At 52.2% G+C, this 17,655-nt stretch overlaps 1 protein-coding gene across 1 annotated transcript; it reads left to right on the top strand.

Moving 5' to 3' along the window:
* Window positions 1-1,687: 1,687 nt before the first annotated feature.
* MON1A (MON1 homolog A, secretory trafficking associated) lies at window positions 1,688-15,079 on the top strand. Its single transcript, XM_032868093.1, has 6 exons — window positions 1,688-1,949; window positions 10,551-10,690; window positions 11,989-12,474; window positions 13,069-13,834; window positions 14,544-14,691; window positions 14,792-15,079. Exons 2-6 carry the CDS (start codon window positions 10,564-10,566, stop codon window positions 14,930-14,932), a joined length of 1,668 nt encoding a protein of 555 aa, XP_032723984.1. The 5' UTR covers window positions 1,688-1,949; window positions 10,551-10,563; the 3' UTR covers window positions 14,933-15,079.
* Window positions 15,080-17,655: the final 2,576 nt, after the last annotated feature.

Below are 17,655 nucleotides of genomic sequence, written 5' to 3'. Positions count from 1 at the left end.
TAAAAAAGATTTTATTTATTTACTTGACAGAGAGAGAGAGCACATGAGCAGTGGGGAGGGGCAGAGATAGAGGGAGAAGCAGACAGGGAGCCTGATACAGGACTCTATCCCAGGACCCTGGGATCATGACCTGAGCCGAAGCTAGATCCTTAACTGACTGTGCTATCTAGGGACCCTCAAATAAATAGGTCTTTTAAAAAAATTTTGTGCAAGGGTCTCAGCCCTGTGCAAAGTCATCTCCAGTAAAAGGCCACAGTTTTGTCATCATTTCAGTCACAAATTGGCATCATGGAGGTAGGCTACAAGTGGCAGCAATCTGAGACCGTGAGAGAAGCTAGGGACAGAGCTTTCCCAATTCCAGTGTAGGGCTGAGATGGAGACAGGGCACTGCCCTGAGGTGCTTGAAGGAGCAGGGAGAATTAAAGGAGTGATTTCAGGCTTTTTCTTTCATCCTAGAATTGTTGAGGGAATTAACCAGAAGGCTATAAAGTGATTTCATTGCTTCAGAGAAAGCATGAGCAGTATTTTTGTTAATCTCTAATTTTACTTCTTTAAACTGTACTTCAAAAAATAAGATTGGGAAAGCTTTGTGTTTTCCTGTTGTCTGTATTGTTTTGTGTCTAGGAAATTACAAATGCCCATAACAATTATTCCTTGCCCTGGCACATCACCTGGGAAGCTTTTAGATACCAATGCCTGAGTCTCATCCTGGTTCAATTAAATCAAAATCTCTAGAAGTGATCAAAATCTCTAGGCATTAGTGAGTTTTAAAATTTCCTCAGGTCATTCTATGTGCAGTCAAAGCTGAGAACTGTTTTAGAACCTCATACTGATACATTACAATATGGCTAAGGGGGCGCCTGGGTGGCTCAGTGGGTTAAAGCCTCTGCATTCGGCTCATGATCCCAAGTTCCTGGGATCCAGCCCTGTGTTGGGCTCTCTGCTCAGCAGGGAGCCTGCTTCCTCCTCTCTCTCTCTCTGCCCGCCTTTCTGCCTACTTGTGATCTCTGTCTGTCAAATGAATAAATAAAATCTTTAAAAAAAAATGAAATAAAACGTGGCTAAGGCACCTGGGTGACTCAGTGGGTTAAGTGTCTGCCTTCCGGTCAGGTCATGACCTCAGGGTCCTGGGATCGAGCCCCCATCCGGCTCTTTGCTGAGCAGAGAGCCTGCTTCTCTCTCTGCCTATTTGTGATCGATCTCTCTCTCTCTCTGTCAAATAAATAAATTTTAAAAATCTAAAAAAAAAAAAAAGTGGCTAAGAGGATGTCTTTAGCAACAATTGGTGTGCCTACATCCTTTACAACCCGTATAGTGGATCCACTATTGACGTTAATCCAGCCCCTAAACTTGTAGTGCTCTTCCACAGTCAATCAAGGAAACAACCCCAACGTCTCTTGCTCCCCCTTAAAATAATCCTCTAGTTTGCCCGGGCGGAGGAGCCTGGGAGTCTGGGCGAGGGGCCCGGGTGTCTGGGCCTCCGGCCCACACTGCCCTTTGGGTTCCGGGGAGGCCCTTGGGCCAGACCAAAGCGCAGGAGAGGACCGTGACGGACGAGGCCAATCCTGACCCAGGTCAGGCCCCGCCCCCCCGACTTTGCCAGGGTTGCGCGCCCCGCCCCTCCCCAGAGTGCCGCAGGCGGCCGCGAGCTGCGGACTACATTTCCCACAATGCACCACGGGGCGGGCAGGGCTGGGTCGAGCGGCTGGAGCCTGGCCTCCGCCACGAGAGGCCGGCAAGGGCTGTCTTCCTGGGCCGGCGGCCGGGCGAGGGGCGGTGGGAGGGGGCGGTGGCCCGCGCAGTGGCCATGTCTGCGTCTGTAGGGGGCCGTGGCCCCGCGAACCTGCGCCCTCAATCCAGGTCCGGCCGGGCACCCGTGCTCTCCCGGGGGTCCGGCAGAGTGCAGTGACCCGCAATCTCTGTGCGTCCAGGGCCCCCCGGAGAAACAGGTGAGTACGACTGCCAACCCACGTGGCCTGGGGGTACTGAGAGACTGGAGACCTGTCATCCTTGGAGCGAGGGGCTTGAAGAGAGGGCGCCCCTGCTGCCTATGCTGCCATTTGCGGTAGGAGGTCTTGGTCTCTTTGGGGTGCCTTAGCGGGTTGGCCCCCAGGTGGAGAATACAAAAGGCGAGGACCAGAATCCTTCCTTTGGCTGGGAGGGCAAAGTCCTGTAGGGACCACTAGCCGGGTGGGACCCATGGGACCCACCCCCAAGGCACTCGCATCTCCTCACCCCCACCCCGTAAAGTCCTCTCGAAGATCGGTAGAGGTGACTGGGGTGAGCGGGGAAGCTCCTGGAAGTGTCCTGAGGCTTTGAACTTTGCCCTCAAGGGTGCCCTGGCTCAGATAACACATCTGCCCCTTGTGCTGGGACAGCAACCCTTTCTGGGTTCCAGTTTGCTGGGGGAGGGTGAGCGGCAGCCTTTGTCAGAGAGGGGAGTGGCCACCAGCAGTGACAAGTACCAGGCCATGCTCTCAGCATGGAGTAGGCATCCTGCTGAAACAGCTACCGCACAGCCTCACCAGGGCCCCGGCTGCCATGCATCCATGCATCCTGGCACCACCCTCCCATCTGGAGTCCACTTCCAAAGTGGTCAAGGAGAACAGAACACTAAGCAGGAAGAGGGAGCAACAGTGGTAGGCAGTGAGTAGGGAGGGGCTCTCAAAGGCTCCACCTGCTCCAGGGTGAGCATGCCAGAAGGGCTGATGCAGCTGGCCTGTTTGATGACTTTGCTTGTAGGCACAGCAGAGCACTTCTAGGGAAAGTAGCATGCTCTGGGGACTTCTAGAGAGGCTGCCTGAGAAGGTGCCCCAAGGATACATATGGGACTGGTTCCAAAAGACCTCTCTTGTTTAACGGCTTCAGGCCCAGCCTCCCAGGAGCTTCAGTCATGCAGGTCATGGCTCCAGTGGGACCTGGGGTGGAGTTTGCTGTGAGTCACTCACCCTCCCTGCCTAGTTTCCAGAGTAAGTGTCCAGAGAACTGTTTGCTTCATCAAGACTTCTGGCTGGATCCCCCCCCCCCCCCCAGACTGGCCTTGGAGATGCGGAGGTGCTACATGATTTCAGGTAGCAGGGGAACTATTGTAAAGGAAAGCCACTGCTAGCCCCAGCCAGCTGACCCTGTCCTCACTCCATGCATGTACCATGCTAGGTACTAGTCAGTCATATAGGGCTCAGTCACCTGAAGCCCTCAAGGGATCGGTGGGTAGTGGGCCCCCAGGGCATTGGGTAAGTTGCTGTAGACCTTGTTTGGGTCTTTGACCCAAAGGTGCAAGGCACAGAGCAGGGGCATGTGGCAAACCAAAGAGTTCAATTTGGGAGAGTCTCCCAGGAGCAGCCGAAAACCAATGGTCTGTTCCTACAATGTCAGTCCCAATAAAGAGTCAGTAAGCCTGGAGGAACTCCCAGTCCTAGGTACACAGGCATCTTTTTGGCTGGACGTCACAGGGGCTCACTTCAGGCCAGAGCCTACCTGGCTTCATGAGGTCAGAATCATGTTTTCCCAGGCCAGTTCACTCAGGTCCTGGCTCAGGGTGAGCCAGCTCTCAAAGGACTGATTTATGGAGCAGAAACCACTGGATCTGTGTGTAAGTGCAGCTACATATGGTCTGAATGCTGAGTAAAAATAATCATGGTGTGAGTGTACAAGTGCCTAGTCTGTGCCAGGTAACCAAATTACATGGATTATCTCATTTAATCCTCCCACGACCCAGTGAATCAGTACTATCGTTATCTCCATTTTATAGATAAGAAAACTAAGGACTTATAAAACCAAACCAGGTTTATCCAGGAACATTGTTCTTTTTTTTTTTTAAATATTTTTATTTATTTATTTGACAGATCACAAGTAGGCAGAAAGGCAGGCAGAGAGAGAGAGGAGGAAGCAGGCTCCCCACTGAGCAGAGATTCCCGAGGCGGGGCTTGATCCCAGGACCGTGGGATCATGACCTGAGCCAAAGGCAGAGGCCTTAACCCACTGAGCCACCCTGGTACCCCCAGGAACATTGTTTTTGAGCACTTGAGTACTACCTAACACAAGTGTTCTCCGCAGGCAGGGGTCTCTAGAGACTGCATTATAACCGAGTGTTTCTTTGAGGATCTTTCACCTTTTCCCTCCCGAAGTTATTTATCTGGAAAATGTTGATTAAACTCCTTCTGTGCATGGAGCTAACATACTGAACTTTGTGGCAGGTCACAGGGTGACCTTCAATGTAGAAGAATGAAACAGGGCAAGAGGGGTGAGAATCAGGGCTATTGCAGGAGGAAGGCCTCTCTGGAAGGTGACACTTGAAAACAACCTGAAGGAAGTGAGAGAGTGGGTCATGTCAATATCTAGCCCAAGCAGGGGAATAGGTAAGGTGGGGGCCAGAGGCAGGGAGATGTGGTCCAAGCAGAAAGCTCAACAAGGGCAAAGTTCTGAAGTGAAGAAGTGCTCAGGATTTACATTTACATTATCCTGAAGGAAATCCATGAGATTAGTGGCTGGGCTGAAGTAGAGCGAGTGGGGGAAGGGATAGGAGATGAAGTTAAAGAAGTAATGGGAGGGTAGATAGAGTGGGGCCTTGTGCACCACTGTGAGGAAACCGGCTTTGTGAGCAGGGGAATTACATGACCTGACTTCTTTTGATTTCAAGAGGATCACTCTGAGTGCTGTACAAGGGCCAGACTGTGCAGGGACAAAGGCAGAAGTGGGGAGACTGGTTAAAAGACAGGTACGACACTCCTGGAGAGAGAATGATAGCCTGGACCAGTGTGGTAGTGGTGGCAGTGATGAGCAGTGGTCAGATTCGGGATACGGGCATTTCCCATTTAGCATCAGTAATCTACGAAAGTTGGACATTATATCTGGAATCACTAACTTAGTGTCTGTTTCCCATTATTTTATTTTTTATTTTATTTTATTTTTTTTTTTAAAGATTTTATTTATTTATTTGACAGAGAGATCACAAGCAGGCAGAGAGGCAGGCAGAGAGAGAGGAGGAAGCAGGCTCCCTGCTGAGCAGAGAGCCCGATGCGGGGCTCGATCCCAGGACTCCGAGATCATGACCTGAGCCGAAGGCAGCAGCTTAACCCACTGAGCCACCCAGGCGCCCCTCCCATTATTTTAAATGGGGAAAAGTATAATGCTTCCCTCATCAAACCCAAATTCCTAATTTTCTTTTGTTTTAATTTTTTATTTTTTATTAGCATATAATGTATTAATAGCCCCAGGGGTACAGGTCTGTGGATCACAGCACTTACCATAGCACATAAATCCCTAATTTTCTAAAATGGTACTAAATCAAAGGAAAAATATATACCTAATATATGCCTAGTAAGGTATAGTGTTAGGATATGAAACGCTTAAAGCATTTCCTCCTGATCACCAGTGTCTGCTGCTTTGATGCAGTATCACGGGCTCTTTCAGTTCCTGCAACAGCCACTATGCAAGTTAGCCCCTTTTGTTGCCACTCAGTGACTTCCTATCTGATTTGGAATATAATTTGAGGCTTTAGATGCATATTACTTTGATTAAATATGGATCAAGTTCTGATGATGTAAAAATGCTTTTTTTTTTGTATAAACATAAGCTGAATCAATACAGGTTTATTGTATTAGTTATCTTTTTCTGTATAACAAATTACCCCAAAACTTAGCAGCTTAATGCAACAATACATATTTATTATCTCATGCAATTGCTGAGGGGATTTGAGAGGAATTTGGGTGCAGCTTAGCTCAATGGTTCGGGCTCTGGTTCTCTCATGACGTTGCAATCATCTGAAGGCCTCACTGGGGCTAGATGATTTGCTTCCAGGATTGTTCACTCACGTGACTGGCACATTTGATCCTGGCTGTTTGCAGGTTTCAGTTTCTTGCCGTGAGTTTCTCTTTGTAGGGCTGCTCAAGTGTCCTTGCAACATGGCTAGTGACTTCACCTGAAGAGAGTGAGCCAAGACAGAAAGGCAGCAGCCATAATATCCTTTATGACCTAGCCTCAGAAATCACATGTCGTCATTTCCATATTATCCTATTGGTTCCATAGATCAGTCCTGCTCGGTGTGGGAGGAGAGTACACAAAGGCATGAGTAGCAGGAGTTGAGGATCACTGGGGGCCATCATGAGGGCTGGCTACCACAGTTGGGTATTAAAAACTAAAAGGAATTCTATGGGGAAAATAGTAACGAGAGAGACATTTTGCTGGGTGCACCTGTATTCTAAAGTGCAGGTGACAGGATTTGCTAATGGTTTGGTATATGAGGTGTGAGGAAAAGAGATGACTCCAAGATCTTTTGCTGAATAACGGAAAGGATGACATCTTTCACTGAGATGGAGAAAACTCTGGAAGGAATAAGATCTTAAGAGGATGACCAGGGGGGCACCTGGGTGGCTCAGTGGGTTAAGCCTCTGCCTTCGGCTCAAGTCATGATCCCAGGGTCCTGGGATCGAGCCCCACATCAGGCTCTCTGCTCAGCTGGGAGACTGCTTCCTCCTCTCTCTCTCTCTGCCTGCCTCTCTGCCTACTTGTGATCTCTGTCAAATAAATTAATAAGAATCTTAAAAAAAAAAAAAAGAGGATGATCAGGAGCTCAGTTTTGGACATAGAACTTTGAGATACTATAAGACACCCAAGGGCAAACATCAAGTAGACAGTTAAATGTGTGTGCCTCGGGGCGCCTGGGTGGCTCAGTGGATTAAGCCTCTGCCTTCAGCTCAGGTCATGATTTCAGGGTCCTGGGATTGAGCCCCGCATCAGGCTCTCTGCTCAGCGGGGAGCCTACTTCCCCCTCCTCTCTGCCTGCCTCTCTGCCTACTTGTGATCTCTCTCTCTGTCAAATAAATGGATGAAACCTTTAAAAAAAAAATGTGTGTGCCTCTAGAAGTTGGAAGAGAGATTGGTGCTGGAAATAAAAACCGGAATCATCAATGTATCAATGGAATTTAAAACCATGACACTGAATAAGATCACCAGTAGATTGAATGAGGACAGGGAAGGGATCTAAGGACTGAAATCTGGGTCCCCTAACTGTAAGAAGAACTGCAAAAAGGACTTAGAAGAAATGGTCCATGAGGTAGGAGGAGAACCAAGGAAAGAGAGTGGTATACCAGAAGCCAAGAAGAAAAAAAAAAAAAAGTTTCAGAAGAGAGGAACTGATCAAGAGTATCCATTGCTGCTACTGAGTGAAGTGAGATGATCCTGAGGTCAACTGGTAACCTTGATGGGAGCAGTGTTACTAGAGTAATGGAGGCACAGGTCTAGTTGGAATGGCTTCAAGAGTGAGTGAGAGAAGTGGAGAGGCTGTGGCATTATGTGGATTATCAGAAATCCACATTTCCCAGTCCCTCTGGCGACACGACTAGTTCTGGCTCATCTGGGTTTTGTTTTGTTTCAAAGATTTTATTTATTTATTTGACAGACAGAGATTACAAGTAGGCAGAGAGGCAGGCAGAGAGAGAGGAGGAAGCAGGCTCCCCACAGAGCAGAGAGTCGGATGTGGGGCTCGATCCCAGGAGTCTCAGATCATGACCTGAGCCGAAGGCAGAGGCTTTAACCCACTGAACCACCCAGGCGCCCCCTCATCTGGGTTTTGAAGTGTTGATACATGACCTTCCAACCCTATCTTCCACTGCCCAGTGATGTGGGAAAGGGATGTGTTGCAATGGCAGAACTATGAGACACAAGTAACTTGGATTCCTGAATCACTGCTTGGAAGGGAGCTGCATTACTACCACACTCATGGTAGATTTTTTTTGTGAGCGATAAATAATCCTTAATGTGTAAAGCCTCTGCCATTTTGGCATTCATTGGTTACACAGTGTAACCTAGCCCACCTGACTAATTAAACCCCAAGTACTATTTACTACTTTGAGGTTGGTTTGTTTTATAAAGGGCAGCAAAAAAAATAAAAATAAAAATAAATGGGGTGGAACCTACAGGGAGATTTAGTTTAATTTTTAATTGAAATAAGGCAGACATAAAGTTCACAAATCATAAGTACAGCTCAGTGAATTATAATGGAGTGAACAAACCCCAGGGAAGGTGTTTTGAAAGTGGACAAAGCGTCAGCATGTTGGCGATGGATAGGGGAGAAGGGAAAACCAATGATCTGGGAGAGAGGGACAGCAGCTGAAGCCAAGTGCTTGTGTTTGCACAGCGAGAGGAACTGGAGTGGGGGAGTTTGTCCCCGGTGGGGCATGGACAGCTCATCTTCAGTGAGGAGGAGGAAGGCAGCATCTGGCAGGTGAGGTGAGGTGAGGTGGTGGTGGGAATCTTGGACGTTCTCTATTGCTGACTTCTGTTTCCTCAGCGGTATCACGGATAGTGCTGAGTGAGCGTGGGAGAAGCAGGTGAGGGAAGTTTGAGAAGAGAGAGGGTGTGAACTTATTGTCTAGTGGAGTGGGAAAGTGACACAGAAATGTGCTAGTTTAAAGCAATGGTTCTGGATCTTCTCCTTGGAAGGAAGTACACAGCAATCCAGGTTTCCACCCAGGGAGCCAGGTCCAGAAGCCCTGGCCACAACCCTGGGACTGTCAGTAGCAGCTTGCCCTCTGCCTGGACTCGGACAGACGCCTCTCTCTGGGGTCACTCTCTCTTCATGTAGCGGTGGCTTTTAGGGTAGCTTGTGAAAGAATGGTCTCCAAGTTTCTCACGTGGCCTCTGTCTTCTTGCAGGAGACCTAGGCGTGCCCTCCTTACTGTAGCAACCACACTAAGCTGGGCTCTGCGATGTTACAGTGGCTGTTTTTGCCTGGTTGGGATTTTTCCTGTTGCTCTCCATCTCTGCCTCTGAGCAGACCTTTCTTTTCTTTTTAAGATTTTATTTATGTATTTGACAGACAGAGATCACAAGTAGGCAGAGAGGCAGGCATAGAGAGAGAGAGGAGGAGGAAGCAGGCTCCCCGCTGAGCAGAGAGCCTGATGCGGGGCTCGATCCCAGGACCCTGGGATCATGACCTGAGCTGAAGGCAGAGGCCTTAACCCACTGAGCCACACAGGTGCCCCTGAGCAGACCTTTCTGAACAGGTTGCTGTTGAGGGCAAGTAGCCTCTTAGTTATTCTGGCCCTTTGTCAGACGAGGTGGCCCAGGGTGGCCCTCTGGGCTCTGACTCATGCTGGGAACCATCACTCTTGATTGTCCTGATAGACAGAATTAGTGGCTTAGACAATCCCCAAAGGTGGTTCTCCCGAATGATGTTTCTTTGCTCCAACTCTGTGTGGGGTGATGCTGTGGGCCAGCGGTGGTGCCCAGCCTTCCCTTGTTCTGCAGTGCTCTGCGTTCAGTGCAGGAGTGGCCACTGGGCTGCCCTGTCTGTTTTGCACATTGAACTTCTACAAAAGGCTCATTTGAAAAAAGGATTCCATTGCTTCCAACAAAGATGACCCCCCCCCCAAAAAAAGGAGCTTGAAAGTCAGTTCTTTGTGTACATACAGGAGTTCCCTGGTAAGAGCTCTGGTGGGATGGGGGATGCATGACCTCTCTATGGGTCTCATACTGGTCTCTGCTGCCCTTCTAGATTACCCAGCCAGATTTCTCTTAATGGAAGGCTGTGTGCCTCAGATAGAACCCCTCCCCTGGGAATGTATATTGCCTGCCAAGTGAAGGCCCTTCAGCTTGCCATTCAGGGGCCCGCGGGGTGACTCCAAGTGAGCCATCCAACTTCATTATCCCTGCGATCCACTCCTAGCCACCTCCACCCGGCCTGGAGGCTAGCAGAACTGGGAGATCAAGCTGAGTCTGTCCTGGCCATCAGACGGGCACTGAGAACCGTCATGTCTCTAGTTATTTGTAATTGGTAAGGCAAGCCCCGGTGCCAAATTCAGAAAGTACAACAGTGTATTCAGGAAAAAAGCCAGCTCGAAGACAAGCCTGTTTGCTCTTTCTTTGCAAAGGCCGAAATATCCAGAAAGCAGTATTGGTCAATCTAGTTTTGAATGGGGAAATGTTCGTGGTAGGATGTGCACTGAAAGATAGCAGGATAGGGAATTGTTTCAATTCCCAGCTCCCAGCTTCCTCCCTGTTGTGACATCAGGCAAGGCATCTAAACTCTCCCAGCCTCGGTCCTTTGAACTATATAGCTGGCTTGAGACAGGAGCACCTACCCCAGGGCAGAGTGATTAGGTGTGGATAACTGTCCAGTGACCTTCTCAGCATGCTGCTTTGGCACTCAATAAATGTTAGCTGCCGTTACCAGTTTGTAAAAATAAAAAAAAAATATTTTCCTTTTATGTACATTAAAAAAAACTGGGAGGAAATACACCAGAATGCGAACAGTGAAAGATCCTGAAAGGTGGGAGAACGATGACATTTCTTTCTTCAGACCTTGTTGTATTTTCCAAGTTTTCTACAATGAGTAGGTACAATGAATTCTTCCTTTTTCTATTTAGAAAAAGAACAACATAGCTTCATTTTCTAGAGGGGACTACTCAGAACCCGTTCCGGAGAGGTTTGAGCTAGTTGGGTCCTAGTGAGGGATGCTTTCCTCTACTTACCACTATTAATTATGCCAGTGACCCCTGCCCACAGCACCTTCCCCCTTCCCCTTGATGACACCTTTGTTTGCCCCACAGGCGAGCCCAAGGGATGGCTGCTGACATGCAGAGGAAGAGAAGCAGCGGATGCCCTGATGGCACATTGGCTCCTTCTGATGGGCAGAATATGGAGAGAGCTGAGAGCCCCACACCAGGACTGGCTCAGGGAATGGAGCCAGGTATGGGCAGGGTGTGCAGCTCCAGGAAGCTGACCTCCAGAGCAGCCTCCAGGGCCACTGGGATTCCCAACCAGGCTTTCACTCCCACTCATTCATGTGTTTGTTCAGTCACTCCTGGGCTATTTGTCAGGTGCTAGGGATACTGTAGGGAAACAGGCTCAGTCCGGCTGTGTCTGGCCTTCCTCTCCACATCATGCTGGGCTCCTCACCCTGTGCTGTCTGGCTGCCAGCACAGATCCTCCTCCTGTTCCCTGGGTCTACAGTGTACCTTCCTGGCTCCTTCTCTCTCCCTCAGCTCTCAGCTTAAATGTCACCTCCTCATGAGTCAGGCCTGCCTGCTCTGACCATGCTCTATACAGGATACTCATTATTTTGTAATTTTATATGTTTATGTACATATTGCACGTCTCTCGTCCCCAAGATTGTGAGCTCTTTGAGCACAGAGCGGTTGTACCCCCCAATACCTAGTACAGTACCAAAATCCTCATAGAGAATCAAAATATATCTGTTGTATTATTCTGTCAAAAAAAAAAAATCAGTAAAGGGGGACTGACCTGGTCCCTGCCTTAGGGGAGCCACAGGCTAGTAGGGCCATTGCACTGGAGTGGGTTAGGAACTGTGGCCTGAGCAGGGTCAGGGAGACTTCTCACAGGGAAAGAGTCTCTGAACGCAGGAGGTGTTCCAGGCCCAGGGCAAGGGGCTGGGTGTAGAGCAGTGAACAGCCAGGTTCCTGCCCCTAAGGAGGAGCCCCAATGCAGCTTGGGAGAAGTATAACAACTGACAAGTAGCACAAGAGAAATCAAGGAGGGAGATGTGTTGGAATGCCGAGGATGGGAATTCGGGTGAGGAGGTAACTAGGGTGTTCGCTGAGAGCTGAAGTGTGACAAGGAGCCGGCCATATGAGGGGGTGGGAGTGTCTTCCAGGCAGAGGGAACAGCAGGTGCAGAGGCCCTGAGGTGGGCGGGGGCTTGTTGAAGGTGTCCAGAGAGTAGGTGGATGAAAGTCAGTGTGAGTGGAATGGGTAAGGACCGGGAGGTGAGAGTGACAGAAGCAGGCACGTACCAGCCGCCCCCGCAGCCAGGAGGGGTTGGGGTCTTATTCCCAGTGAGATGGGAGGAGACTGGTGGGCTCTCAGTTGCAGGGAGGCGTAACTCACAGCAGGCAGTAGCAGCAGGGAACAGCCGCTTGTCTTGCCAGGACAGGCAGTAAGGTTAGAGTGCCATACTGGGCACCTCGCTCGCTGGGAAGGTGGTCTGCCAGCGGCTACCGCTCTAAGCACCAGTGCTTTTGGCCGGCAGGTGCCGGGCAGGAGGGTGCCATGTTCGTCCATGCCCGTTCCTACGAGGACCTGACGGAGTCGGAGGATGGGGCAGCTTCTGGGGACAGCCCTAAGGAGGGTGCTGGGGGTCCCCCACCACTGCCTGCAGACATGCGCCAGATCAGCCAGGACTTCAGTGAGCTGAGCACCCAGCTGACGGGTGTGGCCCGAGACCTGCAGGAGGAGATGCTGCCAGGAAGCTCTGAGGACTGGCCAGAGTCTTCCGGGGCAGTTGGGCGGCCAGCCCCAGAACCCCCCAGGGAGGGCGCAGGCGAGGGGGATGAGGAGGAGGCCGCTGAGGCATGGCGACTGCACCAGAAGCACGTCTTTGTGCTGAGCGAGGCGGGGAAGCCCGTGTACTCCCGCTATGGGTCAGAGGAGGCACTTTCCAGCACCATGGGTGTCATGGTGGCCCTGGTGTCCTTCCTGGAGGCAGACAAGAATGCCATTCGTTCTATCCACGCAGGTGAGCCACCTGGAAAGGGGGGCAGGGAGGGCTCCCCCCCACCAGGGTTAATTCATAGCAGGTTTTAGACCCCCAGGGACTAGAGAGGGCTGGGATGTACTATGTGAGGGGGTCCAAGGGCCATCCCTCCGCCTCACTGGGCTTCAATATTGTCACCTGAACACGGATAGCAACGCTGACTGCCTGATAGGGCTATTGTGAGGACCAAAGGTGGCTCTGACATGGGCTTTGCCCCTGGAGAGAACCCGAAGTCTGGGGAGGTGACCAAAAAGCCTCAGGTCCTAAGCCGCACCCAGCTCTTGCCATTTAACACAAGCCTGTTTTTCCAAAGTGCTCACTGCATTTTGGCTGGTGCCAGTCTGTGAACCAAGTGGCAGGGACAGACCTGGAGTCCTCAGGGAAAGGGGTCCTCGGGCTGCCGGTTTTACCTTCATCATTCTTAAGTCCCGACTATGCACAGCGCTCTTAGGGAGGGTGGGGAGGACGTAGAAGGCGACAAGCTGTGTAGGAAGCCAGGGCTCCGAGGGAGCTGGGCAAGGCCAATCCAGGAAGGCTTCCCGGAGAAGCTGACCCCCCCCCTCCCTCCACCTTCAGATGGCTACAAGGTAGTATTCGTGCGCCGGAGCCCACTGGTGCTGGTGGCCGTGGCGCGCACGCGGCAGTCGGCGCAGGAACTGGCGCAGGAGCTGCTCTACATCTACTACCAGATCCTGAGCCTTCTTACGGGCGCGCAACTGAGCCACATCTTCCAGCAGAAGCAGAACTACGACCTGCGGCGCCTGCTGTCGGGCTCGGAGCGCATCACTGACAACCTGCTGCAGCTCATGGCGCGAGACCCCAGCTTCCTCATGGGGGCGGCGCGCTGCCTGCCCCTGGCGGCGGCCGTGCGCGATGCGGTGAGTGCCAGCCTGCAGCAGGCGCGCGCCCGCAGCCTCGTTTTCTCCATCCTGCTGGCGCGCAACCAGCTGGTGGCGCTAGTGCGCCGCAAGGACCAGTTCCTGCACCCCATCGACCTGCACCTGCTCTTCAACCTCATAAGTTCCTCCTCGTCCTTCCGGGAGGGCGAGGCCTGGACGCCCGTGTGCCTGCCCAAGTTTAATGCAGCCGGCTTCTTCCACGCACACATCTCTTACCTGGAGCCTGACACCGATCTCTGCCTGCTGCTCGTCTCCACCGACCGGGAGGACTTCTTTGCAGTCTCTGACTGCCGCCGCCGCTTTCAGGAGCGCCTGCGGAAGCGGGGAGCCCACCTGGCGCTGCGGGAGGCCCTGCGCACGCCCTACTACAGCGTTGCTCAAGTGGGCATCCCCGACCTGCGTCACTTCCTCTATAAGTCAAAGAGCTCAGGACTCTTCACCAGGTGAGGGAGGGCCTGGGGACATTGCTTGAGGGAGATGGGTGGGGTTGCTGGGGGAGAATTGGTCCTGAGCCCTGATGCCCTCCTGAAGCTGACAGCCCCTCTGGGAATGGACTGATATGTTGGGTCTGCTTCCCTCTTACATCAGGGAACCAGCCTCCTTGTCCCTCTGCTCCTAGTGGGCATACCTTTCTCCGCTTTGTTACCCAGAAAGCCCTGAAATGCCCAATACACCCAGGGAAGGAAGCTGGAACCCAGGTGTCCTGGATCCCCTGCCCTGGAGCAAGTCTGCCTTAGGGATCATTTTAGTCCCATCCGGAATGCGCAAAACTCCTCCTCCAACGGAGGGGCTGGGGCTGGATGTAGCAACGTCTCTTCTCCCATTATTCCTTTTTGGGTTCCCAGCTCACTTTTCCTCCAGTTCAGACCTGTCCCTCTGTCTTGGACACCCAAACTCAGATTGGCTTCTCTAAAGGAAGGTCACTAAAGATGTCATGAACTTGGGGGAGGGGAAAGAGCAGGGCTCCAGTCTGGGTGGGCCCAGCACTGGGGTGGAGAGTCTTCTGTGATAGGTAGACAATGCCCTATCCTGGGAGACCATTTGGAGGGTAGGACACGTGGCAGAGTCCCCCTGGCTAGGAATAGTTGTTTCTGGGTCTCCAGAGAAGGCACTGGAAGTGATTTCTTTGCGAACCCACTCCCCCGTCTCCAGCCCTGAGATTGAGGCCCCGTACACCAGTGAAGAGGAACAGGAGCGGCTGCTGGGCCTCTACCAGTACCTGCACAGCCGAGCCCACAATGCCTCCCGCCCACTCAAGACCATCTACTACACAGGCCCCAATGAGAACCTCCTGGCCTGGGTAAGGTGGCCCTGGGCTGGGCTGGGCTTCATCAGGGATCCTGGGTAGGGGGCCTGAGGGCTACCTAACCTCGATGATTACCCTGTGCCCCCTCCTCCAGGTGACAGGTGCCTTTGAGCTCTACATGTGCTACAGCCCCCTGGGCACCAAGGCATCGGCCGTCAGTGCCATCCATAAGCTGATGCGCTGGATCCGCAAGGAAGAAGACCGCCTCTTCATCCTCACGCCCCTCACCTACTGATGGGGACACGTGCAGGTTCAGTGCTCTTCGGCACACTGGGCCACGGAAGCCACGGGAGCCTCCATGCAGGGTCAGCCTCTCTTGCCCAGGCAGCAGGCAGGGACTGTGGGTTGGTGTGTGCATTAAAGTGCTTTGGGGAAGACACTCGTTGGGCCTTGTCACTGGTCCCTTCACTCACCCACTCTCACTCCCATACAGATACTGAATCCTCCCTAGCCCCTGCCCGTGCTCCCCCATGCACAGAGACACCTGCACATTTGAGTCCCTCTTCTCTCTCCCTTACACAGCATCAGGCCACAGGCCTTCTGCGTCGAAACTGGGGCTGGGGCTCTTTGCCTTCAGCTGAAGTCTTGCCACACATGAAGAGTTCTCTAGCACCTCACTGGCCTTGCACCCATGTCCCACCCCAACATTCAGTTGAGCCCTTGGTGCCTCCCCTCTCGCTCCTGGGGGGCCCCCCAGCGGTGTGCCCCCAAAGGACCAGTCCTATGCCCTGGGAGCTGGGGCTCTGCTCAATAGGCTGCTGTTGTTCAGCAGTAGCTGAACTGAGTAAGAAACGGATGGTCAACTAGGGAGGGTCTGAACCGCAGTACGGATGGGTGGGAGCCCTTGGTGGGGTGGTCCAGTGTTCGGGCTCACCGTAGCTCTAGGCCTCTGGGGAAATTGTCCCAGCTTGAAGGGCTAGCCACCTCAGCATCTGTACTTCCAGCCAGTACATGGCTCCAGGAGTGAGCTGGAGAAGACCCCGCTGGGGCAGGGGTGATCCCTGCCCTAGGAAGGGCAGACGCCAGTGGGCACACTGGGTCCTCTTTAGCCACCCTGTACTCTGGCATGACCCAGCCCATGGGGGTCACTGTGAACATCCCTGGAAGCTCAGCAGTGAAGGCCCAGCCCTGTTCACTGTATCCCAGGACCACTGGGCAGAGCCCAAGGCACAGCTCAGAAAGCTTCTACCTTGCTGCCGACAGTGGGGCGGGGGGAGGCAGGGAGCACTTTCCCAGTTCTGCCACAATTTAACCATCTCATTGGTTAGGGGAGCAAAAGACCTAGAAAATGTTTATGGGAGAAAAGTGTCCACTAAATATGGTCTTCAGACAGTAGAGTGAATTCCCCTCATGCAGTCTCTGAGAGCTGGGCTAAAACCAACACATGCTGGGAAAAAAAATGTGTGTGGATAGCATGGGCCAAGGGTACACTGCAATGGTTCAACTGTCCCAGGAAATGGCAGCGCAGTCTCTGCCCTTCGCCCCATCCTGGGTCATATTAGAATGGGTATATGACCATTCTAGGAGGCACTCCACCTGCCCTGACCCCAGAGTCCTTGGGGAACAGCCACAGGTTTGGTGGTGCTGCTCACCCTGCACATGTGCCCTGAGTCTCTTTTCTGCCTGTTCCTGCTTCTATTTCTCCCCTTGATCCTGGCCAGTGCACCAAACCACTGCCTCTGGGGCTAGGGTGATGCCATGACTGCTGTTGGCGTTCTTCTGGTCAGTGGTCCACCCCTAGGTACCCCTGTTGGCTGCTGTGATCCTCATAGGGCTTTCAGCTCCTCTGCAGTTCAGCACCTATTCTGGGTGGGTGTGGGAAGGGATAGTCACAGACAAGTGTGTGTACACTACAGGAGGCCCCTGAAGTGTGGGGTTTATCTGGGGATCAAGGAAGAGATAACAGGCACACAGGGAAGGTGTTCCCAGTGGAGGAACCAGCATTGCAAAGTGAAGGACCTGGTAAAGAACCTGGTATTACTGGTGGACAATGAAGTCGGAGGACTTTTCAAGGCCTATGGTTCTTGAACTCCAGACAAAAGTCTGGCAATGGGGAGCCATGAGTGTTTTAAAGCTGCAGAATGATATGATCATACCGTGGTTAGAAAGATTCCTCTGCTGACACTCAGATGATCTCTTTGGGTTGGAGGAAAAGGCCAGCACTAGTTCTTGGGAGTCGTGTTCAGAGGGGTGTGAGAGCCCAAAATGGGAAAAGAGGGCATTCCTTCTAGGTCACAGATGCCAGGGCAGTTGGACAGGTCCTAAGCCAAATATGGGCCAGGCCTTATGAATTCAGCTTGGGGGAGCACTCATACCTAGCACAGACTTCCCCTGCATGGTTTGCCTGCCCCATCCTGCACAGTGAGCAGTTGAGGAAGGAGGAAGGGGCACTACTGTGGATGCTTGCTGTCAAGGACCAGGGTTGCCCAGGAAGGAATGCAGGCCTGGGGGCAGCCAACATCTTGGCCACACGGTGGCAGCAAAGGATCAACTGTTGACTGCTGTACCCCAAACCTTAAAACAGGTGGCTAGGGTGATCAAGGAGGGCCCTGAAGTCTTCTCCCAACCCAAAGAAGTCTCTCCGAATGTTCTGAGGCAGGATGGGGGTCCAAGAAACTATGTCTCAGCGCCAGTAGAGAATGTTTCATTTCAGTTTTGCTGTGCATGACTATCTTTAGGCATGTTGACTGTGAAACACAGGAACTGTGCCATGATTTTTTTATGGGTATTTATTCATTTCCGGGCCAATTCTGGTTAGAGAAGGGAGTGCCTTTTACATTGCCTGAGGCTTGGAATCCTCCCAACACTGGGTGTGGCTGCCCACTCCTGCTGTTCCTTCTCTCCACCAGGTGCTTATTGAACCCCGGCCTCAAGTGGGGAGGGAGTCCAGCACTAGGAATCAGGAAAAGGGGGAGTCAGATATCCAGAGCCAACTGTGCTGGGGTGGGTATAGCACAG

This window comes from Lontra canadensis, unplaced genomic scaffold (genome assembly GCF_010015895.1).
Source record: "Lontra canadensis isolate GAN:19392208 unplaced genomic scaffold, GSC_riverotter_1.0 scaffold35, whole genome shotgun sequence".
NCBI lineage: Eukaryota > Metazoa > Chordata > Mammalia > Carnivora > Mustelidae > Lontra > Lontra canadensis.
Note: the sequence above shows the minus strand (reverse complement) of the source record. Positions and strands in the feature narration are given on the sequence as shown.